Below are 23,430 nucleotides of genomic sequence, written 5' to 3' on the forward strand. Positions count from 1 at the left end.
AACACAATTAGATTAGTAAACACATCATGGAATATCCTACAGGTATTTTATCTTGTAATGGCTAGGAAGACTAAATCATCAGCCCAAAACATAGCCTTTAGCCTTTTTTTTTTACTATTTTAGGTTTCTATTTCTGAAAAAAAATCTGAATCACGTTTTTAAAGAAATATTAAAAATATATGTTATTTCTTACCTATAAATGGTGTGGGGAACATACACTTCTCTAACTGGGAATTCCAAAATCTCTTTGTGAGGACGATTACGGTTTTCTGAAAACGGCTTCAGTGGGAGTAGTTCTGGTGTCAGACAATAACCAATGTTTTCTGGAGCTGGGGAGATCTCCACTTTCAGTGTTCCTTTAAATTAAATCACAAAATCTTAGCAAAAAAATAAAAAATAATCAGTGTATAATAAAAGAAAAAAATTAAAACAATATGTAAGGTTACACAGCAACCATGCAGAAATAAGAACTGGTTCTTGGGCTGCATGAGAAGGAAAGCATATGTGCAGAAAGATACAGAGGACGTAGCCTACACACATCCCTTCACATCAGGGCAACACACAGCTCTTTATGTCTACCCTGCAGTATTACAAAGAAAATACAAAGAAAGAAGGAGTATTATATGCTGGCTGATGTTCTAGTGTCTTTCACACACAAGTAATATAACATTTGTCTGGGAGACAAACAACAGGGGTGTTGTCTAATACAGTTCTCTCTTACTCCCCTTCAGATTCTGCCCTGATTAATCTCTGCCAAAATAGGCACCACCCACCAGGAAAACTAGGCTTTCTGTGGTGAGCAGTTACACAGTTAATACTGATAACATTTACCCCGGTATAAACAGACTGTCAATTTAAATTCTCTGCTGTGATAAGTGAAAACTGTTTGTGGAGCTCAGACTTGTCATTCTGGGCATCAGCTAGAAAGGAAAAACAGCTTTGCCTTCACATTTTTTAAGGTTCCTCCACACTGCAGAAGAGGTTGAACTGTAATTTACTTAAAAAGAAAAATTAAGCTGGCTGGTGTTTGACAGTAGCTAAACACTGCCTGTACTTCTCTATTCTGTTAACCAATGCTGACCCAAATACCAAGCTAAGGTGAAATGTGTATACATTTTCATCTCTCTCTATACAATAGGAACCATTTCAAAGTATTGCAGGGAAGTAGCAAGGATCCTAGAAACTTGCTTTAAAGCACTGTCTTCAAACAGTTTGAATAATAACAAAAGATACCCAGTACATACACTGTAAATTAGGGAGAAAAGCAAATAATTTAAAAATATCAAGCTGAATCTAAATCTCCATACTCATTCATGCAGAAAAAAAATTCTAAAGCATCTGTGTTTAGGCAGACATCAGGAAACCAAGAAGTTCCACAATAGCACATACTATAGGCTTTAAACCCAAGCCAAATGTATTCTGGGGCTGGAATTTACAGAACCGTTTAGGGGAGAAATATACATACACCACCTTCCATCCAAAATTAATAATGTACCTGGCAAAGTCTTAATTCTTCTTTGCAAGGAAGATGATCTTTTGAAGTCAGCTAAAAATTTAAACAGATCTTCATCACTGAGCCTGTCTCCTTCCTATCAAGAGAAAGACAAATATCAGTACCTTTGTAACAATACTCCATAACATGGAGAAAGCTTTGGGAGTGAACCATGCCCTTGAGGCGTCCAAAGCAAGTGGGTTACGATTCACTTGACTGCAGTTATCCTCTGTTCCCACACATATATCACGGGTAGCTTTTCCCAACATAATCCATATTACGTAGATGAAAAATGCCTTATGAAATCAGAACTAAAGAGAATCTCATACCTGTTTGAAGAAGGTGCCAAGGGTCAGAGAGATTGTTTTGAAGTTTGATGCTGGATAGTTGTCCTCTGAGTTGAAACTTCTCTCAGAAAGTCTTCTTGCCTGTAGCAGTGTTGCCTTTTTGTCACTACTGGATCCTTTCCCTTCAAATGGAAATTAAATAAATCATCATCTTGTTTTTTGCTTTTTGTTGCAGTACAAAGATTCTCGGAATACACTAGAAAACCACAGGAACATTTCACCAACATCAGAGGATAGAGCACCTAAAACATTCTGCTCCTTTTATTTCAGACTATGTGAAATAGTGGAATATTAGGACACACCTATTGAATTGACATTATTTCTGCTCCAGAGCAAAAGTTTATTTAAATTTTTAGTTCATGGGTTATAAAGCACATTGGTCAATTGAACAATGGTCCTGCCTACCAAACTGAGATATTTGCTCAGTATTGCTAGCTAACTCCATGGGGCAAAAGGAATTTTACTTCTACAAAGCCAGTGTTCAATGAAAATTGGGCTTAAACAATGAAAGAGTATTTAGCAGACATAAAAATAAATATGTGGAGATGACATGGTGAGCACAATTAATCTGTAAGCGTTCACAGGACTGAAAAGGAAAGCTGACAAGACATGACTTTGAACCTGTGATTCACTTTTGATGCCAGAGTGAATAACATTGTTTCCAATACCCAGTCCTACTGAAGAGTCATTTTGCCTTACTTAGAGAAGTTAGACAAATACCGTTTAAACCTTCGCCTTCTTGTACTTCTCGTTCAAGTGTTGAAAGGTTGAAGAAATTACTTAAGCTTATGGGAATCCAGGCAAATGGCATTCTGTATTTCCCCAACCTCTGACAAAACGACTCAGCTTGTGCTTTCAGTTTTTCAATCTTCTCTTTTGTCTGAGACAAAGAAAACAATGACTGTTTAAAAAACAATCAGTTACTGTAATGCCGCCATAGATAAAATTGTAAGTTATGTATTTACAGTTCACTAAATAATGTGCATTGGTATCTCTCATATTTTCCTGCTACATCACTGACAGAACTGTAGCTGTTTTGATTTCTTTTCAATGAGTTCATCGGTATTATAGAAATGGAGAAGGCCAATCTTTTTATAGTAATCTTCAAATCCAGAATGAACAACCACCATGAAATTTTAGCAGGTTCTACTTCTTTCATCAGATACAGAAAAAATATTCTATTGAAAGCAATATGCTAAAGATGAGACATGTGGAAGCCCAGCAAACATTGTCAGTCTGTTCCAGGGAGGCAAATGACCATGAATTCCTTGAACAGAACTCATTATCTCTGGACAACAGTACTGAACTGGACAGCTGCACACTACAACAGGCCGTCTGCCCATCCAAAACAATAGCACGTCTCTGAGGCATAAATATTTCTGCTAATTCTACATTTCAGTCATCTCCTTTGCTCACCCCTATCAGCTTCATGACTCAAGACTCTATCAGTATTGATTTCCAAAGGAGTCAGTAGCGGTAATGCACCTTGCCTTCTCCTGATTTCTTTCTGTTGGTCACAGACATCAAACTGCCTGCACCATGGATGCTCTAACTGGCTTTTCCTGCAGTGTTTTTGGTATTCCATCCTATTTCAAAGAGTCTGCTCTTTCTCTGTTTTTTTTGGTTTGTTTTTTGGGGTTTTTTTTTGAGCATGCGTTTTTTGATCTAAAACAGTTATTTACTTACCTTGCCAGCCTCACTTTCTTTAAGAACCATGTAGGGTTCTGCACAGTCGCCGATTTCTCCTTGCTGAAGCACTTTTTCTATCTACAAAAGGCAGTAAAATAAGACACTCACAAGGAAAAATGTCATCCAAATAGTAACATGTTGTTTCTCTAGCAATTTGAAAGAGCCTGCCTGGATATATAGCAGTATATAATGTCTTAAAACTGTCTTTATGGAGGTAACTGATACTAAGTTTCCTAGTTTTCCATCTGTTAGAAAGCAGAAAACATATATATGTATGTGGCAACACCGCCAATCACTTACTACTGCATTTTCACTGAAATCAGGATAATTAACATATTCCAAATGAAGTGTTTCAGGCTAACTCAGTTTCAGAATTAAGCAAACAAAAGGATGCAAAGTGCACTAAACCAATGCCAAAAAACCTCCACAGAAGTAAATAGAATTTTTGAAAGTGCCTTATTTCACTATACTCTTTAATTTCCCTTAGGCAGAGATAGGAAATTCTACATACTTGGTAGAACTGGTACACGGGATATTAATATAACTTCTTAGCTTGAGAATGAGATATACCACTGGACTCATACTACTACTAAAACCTATCAGAATTCATCTCATCTAGACAAAAGCCATGTTTGTCAGTTCCATGAACTCAGACAACAGGGACAGCTGAGAACAGGCAGAATGGTGTCAAAGTAGCACTGCAACATACCTTTATTACCAGATATATATCTGATGAGGGATAAGTGACAGAAAATACTGCTGATCTTGCCTGAGTAGACAAGTCAATGGAGGGTGTATGAGAACGCAAGAATCCTCTTAATGAATCAGGATTGAGGTCACAATGAAAATTTTCTGAGATCTTGAAAAGAAAACAAGGATTAAAATATATTTTAAAGCAAAAATGCTTCAAATTTTATTTTAAAACAAGTCAAAAGTTGTAACTACAACTACAAAATAAACAATTGCAAGCACGTGACTTCAACCGAACAAAAAGAATCCTGGATAAAGACTGCCTGTGTAAAAAAGTTGCAAGTTTTTTGTAAGTTTTCCTAAATTATTACTCCAGAGATAAACACCCAGGCCAACTGGACAAAAATATTGTATACACACTTACCTTTTTTCTTTCCTTTATGTCATAGAGAGCTATGCATGCAAACAAAGGTTCTATCTCTATATCAAACCTGTTAGGGAAAAACACACAAGACACTGACTGATACTGCACTCATATGGCTATGTATAATAAAAAAAAAATGGAAGGGTTATATTTTGACTGGCACTTTCATTAAAAAATACAGAGAAATACTTAGTTCCAGACCTCAGCTCTCTCGAAGTCTTGAGGATTTTTTTTACTAGTGCATTATATCAGGTAATTTCAACAGGGAGAGAAGGGTAGTAAACTGCATGAAATGTATTTTCTAAATTTGACAGGAAGGTGGTCTCAGAGATCCATTAAGAATTATCGTATTTTGATTTTTTTTTTTCTGTTTATGAAGTTGTGCTGGTTTTGGCTGGGGCAGAATTAATTTTCTTCAGAGTGGGGCTAGAGTTTTGGATTTGTGCTGAACACAGGCTTGATAATATAAAGATGTTTTTGCTGCTGCTCAGCAGGGCTTGCCCAAAACTAAGGCCTTTCTGCTTTTGGTACTGCCACACTAGTGAGGAGACTGGGGGTGCTTAGGGGATTGGGAGGAGACACAGGACAGGCGACCCAAACTAACCAAAGGGATAATCCAGACCACATGGCAACATGTACAGAATATAAGTGGGGGGTAAAAGGAGCAAAAGGGAGAAATCTGGAGTGAGATGGTGTTTGTCTTCCCAAGTCACCGTTTTCCTCTCCTGGAAATGGATGAACACCTGCTGCCCTTGGGAAGCTGTGAGTTAATTCCTTGTTTTCCTTTGCTTGTCTTTCCACTATTACACTTTCCACCACTTGCTTTTCCTATTAAATTGTCTATATCTCAGCTCATGAGTTCTCCAGATTTACTCTTCAGATTCTCTCCCCGATCCTGTTGGGTGGAGGAGTGAGTGAATGGCTGTGTGGGGCTTGGCTGCTGGCTGGGGTTACACCACAACAAAAGTCCAGTAGTGTATAGGACACCAATCGCCTTTTTTTTTTTTTTTTTTAAATATATCATGTGGGCTCACTCCCAGCTCCTTTTCACCCTGGCAAGTTAAAGACTTCTTTAAAGATGGATAGAAGTAATCCTCTGCTACACTAAGAAAGAGCACTTGAGCAGTAAATGCTGCTGTACAGGACACCTGCAGTGTTGTAACACGGTGTGCAGCTGTACGCTGTTGTGAACACAGAAACGGCAATCAAGGCTTGTAAAGGATTACTTACTTCAGAGTCTGCAGCTTCACCAAAATCCTGTTGCCCAGATGTTCCTTTGGGCAATCTGGCACTGGCCGTATCTCCACTGCGTCCTCCTATCATTAAACAGTCATACTCAAATTAAACGACTGTAAATTTACACACTTGCATAAAACATTTATGTGACAGCAGCCGAGCCACTGCTACAGACTAGCATCTTCCCCCACTCAGTGGACATTTAATCTCTCCAGAGATGAAAGAAAATAGATTTATTATTTCTGAATATTAACATTCCTGACCCCCATCTAGCATTTACACCAAATATTTACAGTTCTGGACCCCAAGTCGATGCTACTATGAAAGGTGACACCCTGACACAGCCATATCACCAGCACGTGGCTTGGCCCACACCGAGAGCAGTCTAAGGTCTTTGTGCTGAGGTGCAGCTTTAACCTTGGACGTGCTGGGACAGCCACCTGGGGAAGACTATCGGGACGGGCAGCCTCCCGCTCACCTCATCCACGGCGGGGTAGAGAGCGAGGAGCTCGGGGTGCCTGTTGGTGCGGCGCGCCTCCTCGTTCAGCCTCTCGAACTCCTCGGCGCTGAGGTGCCGCAGCAGCTGCTCCAGCCGCGGGTCTGGCTGCAGGCTGCGCAGCTCCAGGTCCGAGCAGGCCAGCGTCGCCCTCGAGGCCTCCTCCGGGACAGCGTGAGCGTGCTGGGGCATCTGTTGGAAAACAAGAAAATGGCACGCTGTGGCTTGGGCACCAGGCTGTCACGGAATATGGCTCTTGGCCGTCTGGCAGAGGGGATCTTAACGCCTCCTCTGCCATGAAGCCTAATGGCGAGCATGGTGCTCTGTTTGATGCCACCACAGATCACAGAATCACAGAACATGCTGAGCTGGAAGGGACCTACTAGGATTACAGAGCCCAGCTCCTGGCTCTGCACAGGACCATCCCCAAAAATTGCACCACGTGCCTGAGAATATCGTCCAAAGGTTTCTCAAACTCAGGCTGGTGCAGTAACCACTTCCCTGGAGAGCCTGTTCCCAGTGCCCAGCCACCCTCTAGGTTCTGAAGAACCTTTTTCTAATACCCAACCTAAACCTCCCCTGACACAGCTTCACTCCATTCCTGTTGGTCCTGTCACTGGTCGCCAGAAAGATCAGTGCCTGGCCCTGCTCTTCCCCTCACAAGGAAGTTGTAACTGAGTGAGGTCTGTCCTCAGGCTGCTCCAGGCTGAACAGACCAAGTGCCCTCAGCTGCTCCTCATACGGCGTCACCACAAGACTCATCACCATCTTTGTGTCCCTCCTTTGGGCACTCTCCAATAGCTTTCTATCTCTCTTATATTGTGGTGACCAGAACTGCACATTCAAGGGGAGGTCACACCAGATGCTTCTTTTGAGGGAAGCTGCTGTATTTGATCACTTTTCCCAAAGTGAAGAAAATGTACCTGAAAAGTTGCATCACCAGAATCCAATGTTTCCGATTCAAATGTTTGTTTTTGAAGTGTTTTGTGAAAATCTTTTCGGGATCCCTTGTTTTTCAGGCTACAAGTATCTGAATTCCCTTGGTTTCTTTCATGGAGAAGCCCAAGAAAGTCAGGATAACATGAGGAGGCATCAAGGAAAAATAAAACAGAAAAGACAAATTCAAAATTATTTAAAAACTGAAAAGATTGTTCTGCAAAAAAACAGCACAGCACAGCTTTTATGCAGAAATGTGACATTTCACAACTTTAACTTGTTTTAACACACCATTGCAACTCTATCATGTATATTAAGAACAGTTTTAAAAGGAAAAAAAATAATTCAGATCACTTTTGTATAAAGTATAAGCTTGAGACAGCAGGAAAACCTGACCTAGGTACAAATTCTGCTCTGATCTCCTCATCAGACACAGTGATTATTTCAGTAACATTTAAGAACATGGATCAGGATCACTTATCTCTTGGCTGGCTTCTTCAATTACATACCAATTATATATCAAAGCTCTTACTGCTCTTATCCAGGACCTAGCTAGTACCCCAAGTTAATCACATGCAACAATTTACACCTTCCAAAAAATGCCTAGTTTGAAGAGGGCTATGTCTATGCCAAGATGTAACCCTCCAGGCTGGCAACTTTGAAAAATTCTCCTGAAATTTCAAGTTACATTTTTGAGGCAGATGGAAAAAAACAGCAGGTATCCTGATAAAAAGGTGTTAGATACATTCAGAGCTCTCTTTCTTTCACTTTAGCATGCAATTTGCTAAATCCTGTGATAGTCGTTTTGCAATCAGCCTCCTTATTTACAACATCCTGCTGCATTCATTTTCCTTTCCATAACACTCCCAAAGAAATGACTGAACATCTGAGTTCTTTCATAAAGAAGACACAATAAGCAATTATTGATCAGGGAGACACCTTTTTATTACATTTTGGGAGTAACTGAATTATATGCTCTGATGTGTTTTAATTGTTTGCATTTTAATCGTTTGCCAGTTCACTGCAATGAAAACTGGTCATAAAAAGACAATCCCAGCTCTCCTTGGATGTGACCTTGTTTTGGAACCACTGTAACCATCCAGAATAGAAGACAGGAATTCTGCATGACTTTAAGACATTTAAGAATCCAAAAGAGGTTGTATAGATTATTTTTTTCACTACCGCTGGTGGCAAACAAATGATTAATGGAGAAATTTATGTACCTGAGTTCACACTTTCCCTATAGTGTAAAAGCTACACTAGAGATGCCCTTCCCCTAAAGTACTCCTGGGAAGTTTATTTATATTGTTTATTTATATTGTTTATTTATTTTGAAAAGCATGATAGTAATTAAAACTCACCAAGTGGCAAACCATGGTTTTAGCACACATGTCAATTTAATGGGCACACACTGAATAAAGAAAACGAGATGAGGAAAAAGAGCAAAGGACAATTGAAAGGAGAAACAGGCACAGGAACAAGCTTCCTATTCAGCCTCCTGCAAGACCATATGGACTCCAGATGTGCCCAGCTCTTCTGCCACATACCTCTCTACCCTGGGGCCTGAGGATGACCTCTGCTCATACCACCCACTGAAGACTCAGTCTCCTGTTCTGAACCTTCGTATTCTTGAATGGATCAAAGTCACTCACACACTTTTCTCACAATATATTCAGAGACCTGTCCTATAACATCTGTCAAGTAGGCAACTACAGTTTTTCCAGCCTTCCTCAAAACAATGGAAAGCCTTCTACAATTACTTTTTTCTCACTTCTCTCTTGATATCTTTTCTTTCTCTCGTGCCTGTTTTGGAAAAATACTGTCCAAGCATAACATGAGATTCCCAATAACAATGTATCACTGGTTTATGTGACACTGCAGTATATTCCGTAGTGTTTTGTTTGCAATTTTTAATAACTTGTTTGCATTGTTAGCCACAGCTGCCAAAGCTCAGCTCTCTGGCAGGGTCCATCATCATGTTTACCACAGAGTCAACTGCTCAATAAAGATTTTGAATGCAAATTCACCTCACCCAAATGAATGAAATAGTAAAACACTCAGAAAACCTTTCCACGTATGTGTATTTCTATGGCTCCATTCACATTTCTACCAGTAAACCTAAATGCAAAAATATCTATGTTCTATTTTTCACCTCACCTACTTTACTGATAACTCCCTTCTCCTGTGCACAGAGATACACACTGGCTTTTTACAGCATGCTCAGAACAGCACTCTGTGAAAGAGTTAGTGCCTGTCTTCTGAGTGGTGTGGGAGGAGAGCCCACAAAACCCACTAGCCTACTTCTAGCGACTCACTGTGGAACATTTCTGAGAATTCAATCAATTTCATCAGCACCCTAGGAGGAAGTCTCTTAATAACCCCCAGCAGCTGCTCCGCTGAGGAGCACAAGCTGCACAAGTAATGCAAATTCCTTTACAATCACCATTGCAAACCCGTAAGGCACTGACTGCTGATGTACATCATGTCAGAAAAATACAGAGTAACAAGGGTGAGTGAAGGGGCACAACGAAATGGCAGCAAATGTGTCAGCACGACCAGCTGTTTCTTCTGCTTCTCAAGAACTGGGCATAAGTGCAGGAGTGGATGAAGAGGAAGTGCTACAGAAAAAACAGAGCTCCAAAAACCTCTTTCTGAGGAACAAGATGAGGTGATGAGGAAGGAGGTGAGACATCCCACCGATTCCCCTAAGAGTCTAGGGACAGACACGCTTGCAACAGAGAGCACTTACTGAGAGTTCCCTTCACATTTTACATATGAAATGGAATACAACAGAATAAAATAAAATTAAATTAAAATATAATGAACTAAACTAAAAGAAATTAAGTCTCTTATAATGACTACAGCCCCAACTCCGTGTGTTGAATTACACTGACCTCAAGTGCAGAAATCATATACTGATGTAAAATAGTAAATTTGGGTATAACACTGATAATCCCATGAATGCACTCAGTCACTGGTGGGAAAACCCAAAATCCTTGAATTTTCAGACACATTTAAAAATCAAATCATGTTGAATTTTCAGGGCATGAATAGGAGAAAAGCATGCAAATGTAATCTTTATCCCTGTTATCTTTCCTTTTAGTGGGATCAAATAGTACTAGCTTTCCTGATTAAGGTAATTCATCATTACAGAGGGTTGATGTGAATTTCTTCCCATCAACTTCCCATCCATTCCCAGAGTGCCTGATAATTAAGAAACACATGCAACAGTATTTAGCAATGCTCACCATCTCAAACAAAACAATATAGTTATTTATACTACTGAAAAGCCAGTTCTTATCTTCAATTGCTGATTAAAATCATTGTAATTCAGGATTACTTGTAACAGCAAACATCTCCTCTCTGATAAGTAAGATGCAATGTATTTTTGATTTTATTTAGTTTTATGTAGCTTACTTTCGATTCACAATCAGCCACTCACGGATATAAGTCTGAACACAGTCTTTGACATGTGAGTCCAGTTCAACCCTGTGGAAAAAGCAACGTATTTTAGCACGTAAGTCATACTTTCAGGACAAACAAATTTATCTAAACATGCTAGTCAGATAAAGACCTCTCTATCAGTCCTCTCCTGTGTATTTATTTTACTGCTAAGCTATGGTTTGAGGTTTAAAAATATCTTGTGTATTTCATGAATTCCCTGATGCAGGTTTTTGGTACTGTGATCTTTAATTTACAAACACACATTTAACAGAGATAAGCACTTGCCACAGTATCTAATCATAAGAGTGCTGTTGCCATAAAACGTAGTAAAATTAAATAAATTATACAACATAACCAACCTTGTGCTTTTCAAAACTTGATAACGAATCTCAAGATACAGAGATATTTTTTTAGCCTCAGTTCCTGGACTCTTGCAAATACATAGTTTTTATGTATGTGCAATTTTCTCTTTCTGACAGAAACCAAGAAAAATCTAAAAAGGGACCGTAAGCTTTTAATCAGATAGCATAACAAGACTTTAAGTTCTAAGAATACGTTATAATTGAATTTTCCGGTTTTCAAATCTCATCTTTAATGTAGGGTATTGTCAGTGCTGCCTGACAGACTGGATACTATTTGGAACTGCAATTCTATCAGCCAGAGACAATGTCCATGAATTTCATGTCATGATGCTGTAGCACAATTCCCCTACCTCTACTCTTAAAATTTTTTATGACCTGCTCCAAAATAATTTGTAGCATTCTCCAGTCCAAGCGAGTAAAAGAGTAGGTAGAATACACATTCAATACAGGAACAGGTGAAAGGTATGATAATTTTTAGCACTTTCGACATGGAACTCTTAAGAGATTTGCAGCTGGTTACCGAGGCTGGGTAACAGCTGATCACGTTTGTGTGTGCACAGTGGGATGGAGCCTTGGCTGATGCCAGGCTGCCGAGTGCCCCTGCCTCTGGTGGTTCCTGCCTCTGGTTCAGGTGGGAGGTGTATTTGCTGGCAGGCAGCACGTTAACCCAGTTTGGTTGGTGGTACCTGTTTCCTGCTCTCGGTGCACACAGACATCAAAGACTGCACTGCCTGCAGGCCAATCCTTGGGGCACGCCGCTCTTGTGTTCTCATCTTCCCTAACACATCCTGGCACACTTGAGCAGGATTTTCCATGAAAACACTAATATCAATGATAGCAGTGTGAACAGTAAATTGCGAACTGCTGTGTAAAAAAATCTGGTGAAAGCATTTTGTTGGTATTGACTATTTGAGCTTTGCCAGACTCCTTAAAAAACTCTTCATATCTTAGTGGTGCAAATCAGGCTTAAAACTCATTGTACAGCATGAGCCTATATGGTCTCCTACTGGAAAAACAAATAGATAACTGCTGTTTTAAACATCAGGCATGGTGGGAAGTAACCTTGGAAATAGGGAAGAAATGGTCATATTTTAGAGGTAGTATCAAAAGTTGAATAATTATTTCAGTATTTTTGTCCATGATTTCAATAAATGGGAACGTCAAACAAAAAACCCCATCCATTGTCTCCCACATCCATTCTCTCTCTCAAATCCACAGGAAACCAAGAATTCATTGTAAAGATTAGAACTTTTTCTATGAGTTTTCTAGGAGTAACTTCAAGTGAAAATCACCTTTTGTGCAAATATTAGAAAATCCCTTAGAAGCTGTGTGATTCAAAGAGTTCTCAGGTGATACAGCATGTCACCTCATCTCTACTGCCGCTGTTCTCCTGAACTTCTTGAGAGAAACACTGGGCCAAGAAGAAACTTGCAGACTGAAACCCTCCTTAGAGAGGGGTTCTCAGCTAATCTACAGTGGGCAAAAATCACACAAACTGTGTTTCCCACTTAGCCTCATTGCATTTGGTATGTTGGGCAGAAAACACTGGACAAATATTGCTGTTATATAGGGCTCTAGTTTGAACAACTGGCTGGTAAAAATTAGAGCAGCCTGTAGCAACTTTTGCAGCAACAGAGGAGGACACCCTGTGAGCTAGGACATCATAAACAAAGCCTATTTGTCTCTCCAGCACTGAGGTTCAGCACAGCACAGAACATAGCAGCCTGTGCTGTTCATTTCCTGGATACACTGGAAGGAGCCAGCCCCCCCATCCCAAACACAATGCATAGTTGGCCATCCCTGCACATGGAGCACTTTGGGGCTAACTGGTGCTGACTTCATGTTTATTTCACTGTTACTGCTTGCAAAACTCAACAGGCCTTTGGAGTTCTACTTAAAGGTACCATTTACAGTGAAACAGTCTTTGAAGAGTATTTTGTATACAATGCGTAGCCTTTCTAATACCACACTGGACATCCATCTCCAAGGGATTTTCTCATTCTGAAAAATTCTTTTGCTCATAGCATGCCTGTTTTTCAAACCAGCTTAAATATTTGCAGGACCATAGAGCACCAGTGTCAACACATGCTACCTGTTTAATTTAAGCTGTTGAAAAAAGTTCAATTATTTCATCAACATCAGCCTAAAACCACAAGTGACTTCTACACTAGAAATTAACACTCACACCCTCCCAAAACCTTGTGAAGTATGAACTGTTTCCTCCCATTTAATCAAGACAGGTACTGAGAAAGAGATTCTTAGTTGTCTGATCAATGCCATGTAACACACAGCTGGCAAAAAACAAACAAACAAACAAACAAAAAAACCAACCCCAAACCTCAATACTGGGCTTGTTACATGATCAGAATCAATTTTCATCTCTGGCATCAGAGCTGCAGGAATTATTTTTCATACCATCTTCCTGCCCTTCTTTACTCTTCTTCCTGGTCTATGCCTACCTCACTTCTGGCCTACCAACAAGCTTAGGAAGTTGTGTAAATACTTGCTTAATTTTAAGTGTGCAAACAAGCCTAACAGAGTCAGTGGGAAAAGTTCAAACATTTGAAGTTCAGGAACTGTGTAATGGATGGGTGGCAGAGTAAGGTGTTTGGATCAACGTCTTCAAAACGTGCAGCATTTCAGAGGCACAGAAACTCTCCTTACCCATCCTCTGGGACAGAGGGTTGCAAAGTCCTGCATTTTTTGGGTGTAAAGACAACATCCAGATCATCTTCAGGAAAGTCTCCAAGTTCTTGTGCTAGATCTAAGTCCAAGTTGTTCATCTGCGTCATCAGGAAGCCTTCAAAATCTACTGGGTCTACTGCATCATAGAAGGAAGGCTAATGAGAAACAAAGAGGCTTTTATTTTAGCAACAGAAGGTTCTTCTTGATAGTGTAATTTAGACTTACTTATTTAACAGTTGTAATTGTTTTTTTATTGCACAACAGAATTTATTATACAACACAAACAAATTTCTAAACTTCTAACGTAGAAACAAGAAAGGATATAAGGGAGGTGACCAAAATGGCAGCGATAGGCAGTGTTGAGGGACAGGAGATAGCAGACAAAACACACCAGGAAGAACAAGGCCAAGTCTTGGAAGTTACTCCAAGTGATGGAGCTAAGGACCAACTACAAGCACTGTGGCTGCTGCCATCATGAAGATGCACTCATTTGAGGTGCTGTGCCTGAAAGACACTATTAGAAATGCTCTGTGCTTTTGACTGCAAACAAAGCTGAGGCCAATATATACTCAAAATCAGAAAAAATTAAAATTTTTCATCTCTGAATGTTACTGGTTTGTCTAATATTGGGGTTCTTAATTTATCAGATTTGTCAAGGGTTTGTGCAGTGCTTTTGCAAACGATTACATGAACTACTAAAGCTAGTACTTAGGTATTCCCCATTTCTACAGCACATGGCATTGCACCTTGATAGACAGCTGTTGTATCTCACTACATTTAATTAGCCATTCTTAAACAGAAGGTCCAATCAGAACAAAGTTAAACAAGTACAAGCTCTATAGCTCATGCATGCTGTTTTTATCTGGTTTTTATCTGTTTAGTGTCAAAAACAAAGGCAGAAACTCCAGTTTGATTTGGTACCCAGAGATGTTCTACGTACAAATAAATGTGACTTCATGTATTAGAAGTGTATGTTATTCTATGTATAAATAAAACTGAAAATTATTTTACTTGCTATGTAGCAAAAAAAAAAACCAACAAAAAACCAACCAAACAACCCTGTGTAACTTTAGGAAATGTCATATGTGTCCAGTTGAGTACAGAGACTAGAATCTCTTCTCATTGATTTTCTTGACAAGTAAAAAGTAGATCTAAAAACTACAGCTTTAGAAAATCTATAGGTTTTTTTTTCTGTGAGTTCCAGAAAGGCTGATGACACCTCAGCACAGTAAGAGTGAAGAAAATTAGTTGCAGCATTAGAATAATAGCACAGGAATAACTTATTTACTGGGAGGAAGAATTCTAGCAAGAACCAGCTATCAAATCATCCTTGTCTGTAAAGAGTGAGGACTGCAAATCTCAGATACCTTTCACAAGGCTGTCTTCTGAAGCTGCCAGCAAAAAGCACCCCTGAGGTGCTGTTGATGTGTTGTGGGGGAAAGAAGGCACCCAATGTCCCTGGTATTAACACACCTTCATATTCAATGTTATTCTGCCTATTGTTTCATCCAATATGGTCTTAAGCTTATCCTTATACTCCAGTGTTCTGCACAGAAAAAATCTGCAGGTGAAAATCAGCAGGTCTTCCCTCATTAATACTGAGTCCTGCTCATGCACGGCTTTCGTGGAAGTCAACAGGAATTTCACTGGAGCATGAAGTGACAGCAGCACATACCACTGTTATATCTACAACATCAGGAATTTTAGCTCAGCAGGACAATGAGAAACTTCTCAGTTTAGGAAACATGCATAGAGGCTCAACAATGGCAAAGTAACTCTGAACTAAAATGGCTCACACTTAATATGCCACATCAGCCGCAGTAGATAAGAAGATGTGTTAAAAACGAATAAGGGTAAATACAAGCTTTGGAACCTTTTTAGTGTTCTGGAAATATAGGTGAGGAAGTTTCTCAGATAACAAAAATCCAAAAACATCTTGCAGAAAGTGATGCATATTTAGAAGAATCGTGCTGGAAACAGCTAGAAGAAGCAAACCAATTTAAACTTCTGAAAAAACCCCAGATGTGGTAAATACTCCTGCAAATACTGTAGTAGAGACCTTTGAACACAACCAAGTACCACCCCCTACTCCAGGTTCACCTTTTATAGGGAAACTATATTGGTCTTTACATAAATACAGTCTCTGAGCTCACTCCTCTGCCAGTACATTTAAGGCATCAACTGAATTATCAAAAATGTCTTTGGGAAAAATCTTTCCCTTTCTTTGCTCTTTTTAGCCGAAGGGGAAACCTAACATTACCAGCAAGTCCAGCAAATTATGAGGCAGCCAGACAAAGAAATATACTCTGCTAGTTTTCAGTTTAAGCACTATCGCTGGTTTGCACATACTGTAGTGCTGAACATGCCAGATCAATAGTTACGAGCAAATAGTAAACCTTATTTACTACTGTTTTTTTATTAATTATCAGCATAATATCCTTGAAGCTCACTTACTGTACTGCCAGTGGGTAAAACATTGCATTTTAGTATATAGATATGTAAATAGGTCTATATAGAGATTTGTAGATCTAAATATATTTAAAAATATAATAAATAATACATAATAAATATGAATATATATAACATATATTTAGATCTACTAAAGAAAGCAATTCACAGAAGATTAAAGTAAAACATAGCTTAAAGTATACAAAGGCATACTAAATATTTTCAGTTGCTGAAGATGTAATGTTTTGCATGCATAATTTTTGATTAAGCATTGCACTTCCTTTCAGAAATCACACTTTTCCATTCTGATAAGTCAAATCCATTGCATTTCATTGTGTCCTCTTTTTCTAGTTCAAGAGTTAACAATAACCTTTAATCACTAGAAATATGCGCTTTTGACTACTGTAAATTAGACACAAATGTAAAAAAGATAGTGTAAAAAATAAATGCAGATGGAGGGAAATGGTCTCCATAAAAACTGGAGAAACTTTTCAAAGGAAACAGAGAAAATGGTTTAAGAAGCCAGCACTCCTTTTCACACGTCATAAAAATGTGCAAAACAATTTTCTACAGAAAATGCCACAAATCATTACCGCAAACATACCTTTTTAAGGATGATGAATTAGAGGCATGTAGATTGTGACAGCACACAAAATGGTATAGTACTTGAATTCTACCAAGTTTTTGGTAGAACAAGTGGTAGTCTGCGTGCAGAAGGGACCTGGCCTCGTCAGGCGGAGTAACCTCAAGGAAGAAGTTAAGACCGCAGGCGCTTCAGATTAAGGAAGTGAGTAGTGGCAGGAGGCCCTGACACAGGGAGCAATGGCTTGCATCTAGTGTTCTACACTTTTCACAATCACTGGTGCACAAAGACTCTTCCTGCTTCTACTTATCCGGTCTCACAAAAATAATTAAAAATTAAAAGGGTAGGGACAGGGAGAGTGCCAAAATCGTAGTCAGTTTCATTTATGGCATAGTATGTCTGTAGAATATTTATCCTCCTGAACAGCAATAAAAAGATCTGTCATTTTTTCCCTTTGTCATAAGGTCAGTGTCATATGATCTGACTTCTTTAGAGGGTGATTACATGTGGAGGGCTGAAGATGATTTGGAGACACATAACAGTTGACTCAATTATATCTATGCCAATCGGGACATACTTTATTTCTCATTTAACATGCATATTCTACAGCACTGAAAAAGTCAGCATATTGTCCCTGCTGCTAACTCTGGAAACTATGTATTAAGTTGAGCTTGTTGAGCCTCTACCTGTCTTTTTTTTCTCTTTATTCATTGATCTGTGCTGGTTTTGGCACAGATACAGTTGATTTTTTTTCATAGTAAATATTACGGGACTATGTTTTGTATTTGTACTCAAAACAGTGTTGATAATAAAGCAATGTTTTCATTATTGCTGAGCAGTGCTTACGAAGAGCCAAGGTCTTTTCTGTTCCTCACACCACCCCACCAGCCAGGAGACTGGGGATGCACAAGAAGCTGGGAGAGGACATAGCCAGGATAGGTGACGCCAGCTGACCACAGGATATTTCAGACCATGTGGAGTCATGCTCAGTATATAAAACTGGGGGAAGAAGAAGGGACCACCACACAAAGCATTTACTTGAAGAAGTTGAATGTTTCCATCAGGGAAAGAATGTAATATATTCCAACACTTACTAATTAACTTTGACTCATAGTAATATGCAGAGGGACTGTCTATTCCAGGCTCCAAGAAACGTTCTCCTGCTTCTCAAAGGCATTATTTCCTCAGTTCACCAGAGAGTATTTTCTAACAGTTTCAGACAGAAGCCAGTGGAAAGCAAGACAGCTTAAGAAGATCACTTAATTTACCCTAAAACCATTAACTAATGTACATGCCAAACCAGTGCAAATTAGATAAACCCAGAACTTACCAGATGAAATGTAGGAAAGCCAGGGGTACTTAAGCTTCGTTGACAGGATTGTGCAAAGCCTGGTTGGAGAGTAAATTGCTTTCTTATTTCTGCAGAGGAGTGCCTTTAATTAAGCAGAGAAAAATCCTTATCATTACAATTATCCCCATACAAATTTCAAATGTCAGAGTTTAGCCAATTTAGTCTCCTGTCCCAGTGTTTAGAAAGGTATTTTGATAATGGTCTAGACTCCTCTCGGTTTGTAGTTGATGCAAATCTCATAAAATATTTGCAGTCCTATATAACTAAGATTCTGTCACTTTTCCAACAGATTTTCATCATTATATTGCAGCCCTCACAACTGGGAAAGGCTATGTGAGAAAGCACAACCTCAGCCTTAAGTGAAGTATGACTGCAACCTTCAAAGCAATACTTGCAGATTTACTTTCGCAAAGCAAAAATACAGGATAATAAAGCAGAGAAAGAAAAATGAACATTACATAAGCAAATATTTTAATTGATCAAGAGATAAAAACAAGACAGGACCACTCACTGAACAATGTAAACCCATAGTAGTTACACTACTAATGCAGTTTGCTGTGAAAATTCCAAGACGAACCAAAGAAGGAAATGAAAAATCTGCCTATACTGTATCAACTGAACATTTGAGGAAAAAACTTCTTAAGTGCTAATTAACTGATTTCTATGGGAGCAGAAAGAGCTCAGTACTGAATTATTCAGAAATCCCAGGGTGATAATAATGTATCCAGTCTGAAAATACAGCAGAGTAGCTTTGTCCTTTTTCATGGAAACTAATCAACTAATGCTTAATATGATTTAGAATAATCAGTTTAAGAATAATCAGCCATGAAATGGTAACAAAACGTCTACACTATATTTCACCATAAGTTTTCAGGACAAGACTTTTAAAACAAGATTCCAAGCAGCTTCCAAGTAAAAATAATAGCCTGCAGCCCACCAGAGCAGTCAAATGGGAAACTGGACAATACAGAGGTAAGAAAACACTCCCTTCCATATAAGAGTATTTCAACTCCAGCAAGCATTAACAGGCATCTTAGAATTACCAAATGCCACAGGACAGTTTTGCCTGTTTGGTCTGCACCTTTTCTCCTCTGTGGCCGCTTGATTCCTATGACTACTGTACCTATTTTGTGACACTTACAACTGCTTAATAAACATGACAAAAACCTAAATTTCACTTAATACATTTCTGCTCCTGTTAAGCAACAGGCACCTGACAGAAGATATTGAAAGTATTAGAGGTATTAGGCCTGATTTAGAAAATACAAAGCTGCATAAATGAGAGTAGTTGCTTTTAGGTCAAAAGGCCATGCCAGGTGTGAGTGTGACGCTGCTCCTATCTGATGGCAGCAGCAATCACAGATAGAAAAAAGCCAGAATTATAGAGAAAGTAAAGAGATCCATTTGGAAAAGAATTTTTTACTCATCAGTGGTATTCCAAGAATCAAAAATGAGATCTTTTAAAGGTTATTCAATGATTTCATAAGTAAGAAGCCATGTAGGGAAAGTGACGAAGTCTTTGCATTCCTGAAATTATCATTGACCTATTTAACAAAGAAAGGCTGCTTGTATATCAGGGTTATTGTTACTCAATTTCCCACTGCAAATAATCTCTGATAATGAATGCATGTACAAAACTCAAATTATTCAAAATTATTATTTTACTGCAAACTGAGTCAGTTTCTACCCTGTGCAGAAGTATCTGTTACTGATGGAAATAGTAGACATAGCAGCAGATGTAAAACCTGTGTTGCAGTCTGTTGCAGAAGTTGCTGCTGTAAACAATGATATAAGACATCTTTAAATTACATCCAATATGGGATCATCATATGCTTCAAAGAGGAAGTTGTATGAATTTTCAATATGAAAGAGGAAGCACACATATGGATGAAGGGCCAAATTTGCTCTGGTAAAAGCCTGGGCAAACTCAGCTAATTGAGAGCAAATACAGTTCTGAAGAGCACTGACAACAGTTCCAGTGTCTCACCAGTAGAAAGAACCTGCGAACTAAACCAGTTCAATGGATGACAAACCATGTAATTGTAATGGCAACTTTCAGACAAGAACAGTTCAGCTGACTGACTTCATGGTTTTGCTATGACTGAAGGAAGAAAGTACAGTAAGAATAACAGAAGACAGCAAAATTTGTTTGAACCAACTCAGAAATTATTGCCTAGATCTGCTAAAGGAAAGTCCCAACTGCTAAAAGACACTAAACCAAAAGCACAAGTTAACCACACCAACAGGGAGGAAAGGTGGGTGTAACAGTTAGAGATCAGCATGGAAACTTTTGAAAACTTGAGAACTAAGGTGGAAACAGAGGTCCTTCTAGACAGCTCTTTGATAACACCAGAATAGCTGTTGTCTGTGACATGCCTTTTTGCTATTCTAACAGCTGCCTTGCGCACTGTTGGTGTACCTTCAGGAAAATGGTAGCTCATTTAGTGCATGTCATGTCTTAGCTTTCATGGAGGCTGCAGTCCATCCATGCCTGGCTATACTTTTACCCTCCTTGTCTGCACAACTGGCCTATCTGATTCTGAGGAGAGCTTTACAGTCATCCTTGGCTGCAACAATGGTCTATCTATAAGCTAAAAAAGAAGGAAAGAAGGCAAATGGTTAAGGATAAATGCAAAGCAGTCACTGAAAAATCTGAGAAAAAATTCTGTGGTTTCCATTCAGTTGAAGCAACGGGACCATGCAATTGCACTTAACATTAAAATGTACATCACCTTAGACATGCCTGTTTATTAACAGTCTGATGACGAAGTGTATGGTGGGCAACTAGAAAATGTGGACTGCAGTAAATGCTGGTCCAAAAAGTTTGACAATTATTGGTATGTTATTGGCAATTATTAGGAGATGATGAACAGCCAATATGGATTTATCAAAGGGCAGTCATGTAAAACCAATCTAATGATTTTCTGTGGTACTTTAACTGGTTCAGTGAGGCTCTTGATACAGTCCCTCATGACATTTCTATAAGCAGAGAGAGTGGCTATATGTAATCATCACAACTGGTTCCAAAATAGCTCACAGCTGGTTAATAAAACATAGTCAAGGCCCAGTCATCAATAGTTCAAAAGAAGATTGCAAGGAAATTTTACTACGAGAAGCAATTTCATTTTTCCTCAATCTAATTCCAGCCCATACTTTATTTTACAACATGGATGATGATATAGATAACATAGGACTAAAATCTGTGAATCACATCAACCTAGGAGGAATTGTGAGTATTTTAGAAACAGTCTGAAATCAGCACAGCTAGAACAAATAAAAATGAATGCAAACCTCTAAGCTTAGGAAGAAAAAAAAACAACAGCAGAAATACAAAAAGTGAAATTAACTGTCGAAAGAAATAGCCATGTCACAGAAGAGACACTGAGAGACTGTATGGGGACACTTACTGAAAGTACCACAAGTGAGGAGAAACTGACGCTATTTCTGTTAATATAAGCCAATGAGACATACTTGGGCTGATGTACACACTTATAACAACACAGAGTAAGATGCAATCAAATTTAAAAGGCTTCAAAAGATAGCAGTCAGAAGGCTAAACATTTTGGGAAGGATGACTCAGGAGGAAAGACTGAAAAAACAAGATGTGTCACAAAAAGGAAGACAGCATAGTCCTTGACTATGTAAAAGATAGAAATATGTAAAGAAAATGGTGAACAGTTCATGTCCCTAGAGGGAAGAAGCAATGTGCTTAAATTGAAGCAAGAAAGCTCTAGTAAGGTATTAGGAAGGAAGTTCCCACTGCAACAGCAGCAGGACACTGAAAGTGTCCTGAGGAAACTGGCTGGTGGTGTGGCCAAGCCATTCTCCATTATATTTGAAAAGTCAGGGTGGTCAGGTAAAATCCTGGTTGACTGAAAAAAGGAAAACGTTGCTCTCATTTTTAAAAAGGGGAGAAAGAAGGAACACAGAGGCAACTGCAGACTACTGAACCTCACCTCTGTGCCTGGGAAGATCATGGGGCAGATCCTCACAGAAGCAGTGTTAAGGCACATGCAAGACAAGGAGATGATCCAAGGCAGCCAGCACAGGTTTACTAACGACAAATTGTGCCTGATCAGCCAGGTGGCCTTATATGATGGAGTGTCTGCAATGGTCAACAACAGAAGTCTTACTGCTGTCATACACCTAGGCTTCTGTGACACTATCCACATGACAGCTTATCTCCAGTTTGGAGAGGCATGGCTATGATGGATAGACTATTCAGTAAGGAATTTGCTGCATCTACACATCCAGAGAGTTGTGGTCAATGGCTCTTGTGGACCCTCCAGGTGGAGGCTGTTCCTCAGGGCTCTGTCTGGGGACTGGTCCTCTTCCGTATCTTCATCAATGACATCAACAGTGACATCAAGTGCACCCTCAGCAGGTTTGCAGATGACACAAAGCTGAGCAGTGCAGTTGACACAACAGAAGAAAGGGATGCCACCCAGAGAGACCTGAACAAGCTTGAGAAGTGGGTCCATGAGAATCTCATGAGGTTCAACAAGTCCAAGCACAAAGTGCTGCCCCTGGGTCAGGGCAGTCCCAGATATGAGTACAGACCGGAAGAAGAACTCATTGGAAGCAGCCCTGTGGAGAAGAGCTGGGGAGTTCTTCTGGATGAAAAGCTGGACATGACTGAGCAGTGTGCGCTCACAGCATACGAAGTCAACTGCATCCTGGGCTGCATCCAAAGAACTGTGGCCAGTAGGTTGAGGGAGGGGGATTTTGCCTCTCTGCTCTGCCCTTCTGCAACCTGCCTGGGGTACTGAGTCCAGGTGTGGGGTCCTCAGCACAAGGAAAACATGGACCTGTTGTATCAGGTCCAAAGGAGAGTCATGAAGATGATCAGAGGACTGCAGGTCCTCTCCTACAAAGACAAGCTGAGAGACTTGGGGTTGTTCAGCCTGGAGAAGTCTCTGGGGAGACCTCATCACAGCCTTTTACTACCTTGATGGAACATGTCAAGAAAAGGGAGTGTGACTTTTTCTACAGGCAAATAGTGACAGGACAAAGGGGCAACAGTTGTAAGCTGACAGAGGAGAAATTTAGATAAGATGTTAGGAAGAAATTCTTTACACAGAAGGTGGTGGGTACTGAAACAGGTTGCCCAGAGGAGTTGTGGATGCCCCAACCTTGAAAGCGTTCAAGGATACACTGGATGGGGCTTTGAGCAACCTGGCCTAGTGAAAGGTGTCCCTGCCCATGAAGGGGAAGGTTGGATCTAGATGACCTAAATTTAAGGTACTT

At 39.5% G+C, this 23,430-nt stretch overlaps 1 protein-coding gene across 4 annotated transcripts in view; it reads right to left on the bottom strand.

Annotated features, from left to right (window-relative positions):
• Positions 1-23,430, bottom strand: part of DOCK8 (dedicator of cytokinesis 8) — a 91,651-nt gene that overhangs the window by 53,703 nt on the left and 14,518 nt on the right. For 3 of the 4 annotated variants that reach the window (XM_032096208.1, XM_032096209.1, XM_032096212.1), the window contains exons 2-14: positions 18,163-18,265; positions 13,781-13,956; positions 10,728-10,799; positions 7,298-7,421; positions 6,357-6,566; positions 5,873-5,958; positions 4,643-4,709; positions 4,238-4,387; positions 3,526-3,606; positions 2,560-2,719; positions 1,822-1,961; positions 1,496-1,589; positions 194-356 (exon numbers count right to left, since the gene is read on the bottom strand). In XM_032096208.1, the coding sequence (XP_031952099.1) occupies positions 194-356; positions 1,496-1,589; positions 1,822-1,961; positions 2,560-2,719; positions 3,526-3,606; positions 4,238-4,387; positions 4,643-4,709; positions 5,873-5,958; positions 6,357-6,566; positions 7,298-7,421; positions 10,728-10,799; positions 13,781-13,956; positions 18,163-18,265 (1,626 nt within the window). Of the gene's footprint in view, positions 1-193; positions 357-1,495; positions 1,590-1,821; positions 1,962-2,559; positions 2,720-3,525; positions 3,607-4,237; positions 4,388-4,642; positions 4,710-5,872; positions 5,959-6,356; positions 6,567-7,297; positions 7,422-10,727; positions 10,800-13,780; positions 13,957-16,853; positions 16,994-18,162; positions 18,266-23,430 lie in introns of those variants that run through there. The other variant, XM_032096210.1, reaches the window with a different exon arrangement.

This window comes from Corvus moneduloides, chromosome Z (genome assembly GCF_009650955.1).
Source record: "Corvus moneduloides isolate bCorMon1 chromosome Z, bCorMon1.pri, whole genome shotgun sequence".
In the NCBI taxonomy this organism is placed as follows: domain Eukaryota; kingdom Metazoa; phylum Chordata; class Aves; order Passeriformes; family Corvidae; genus Corvus; species Corvus moneduloides.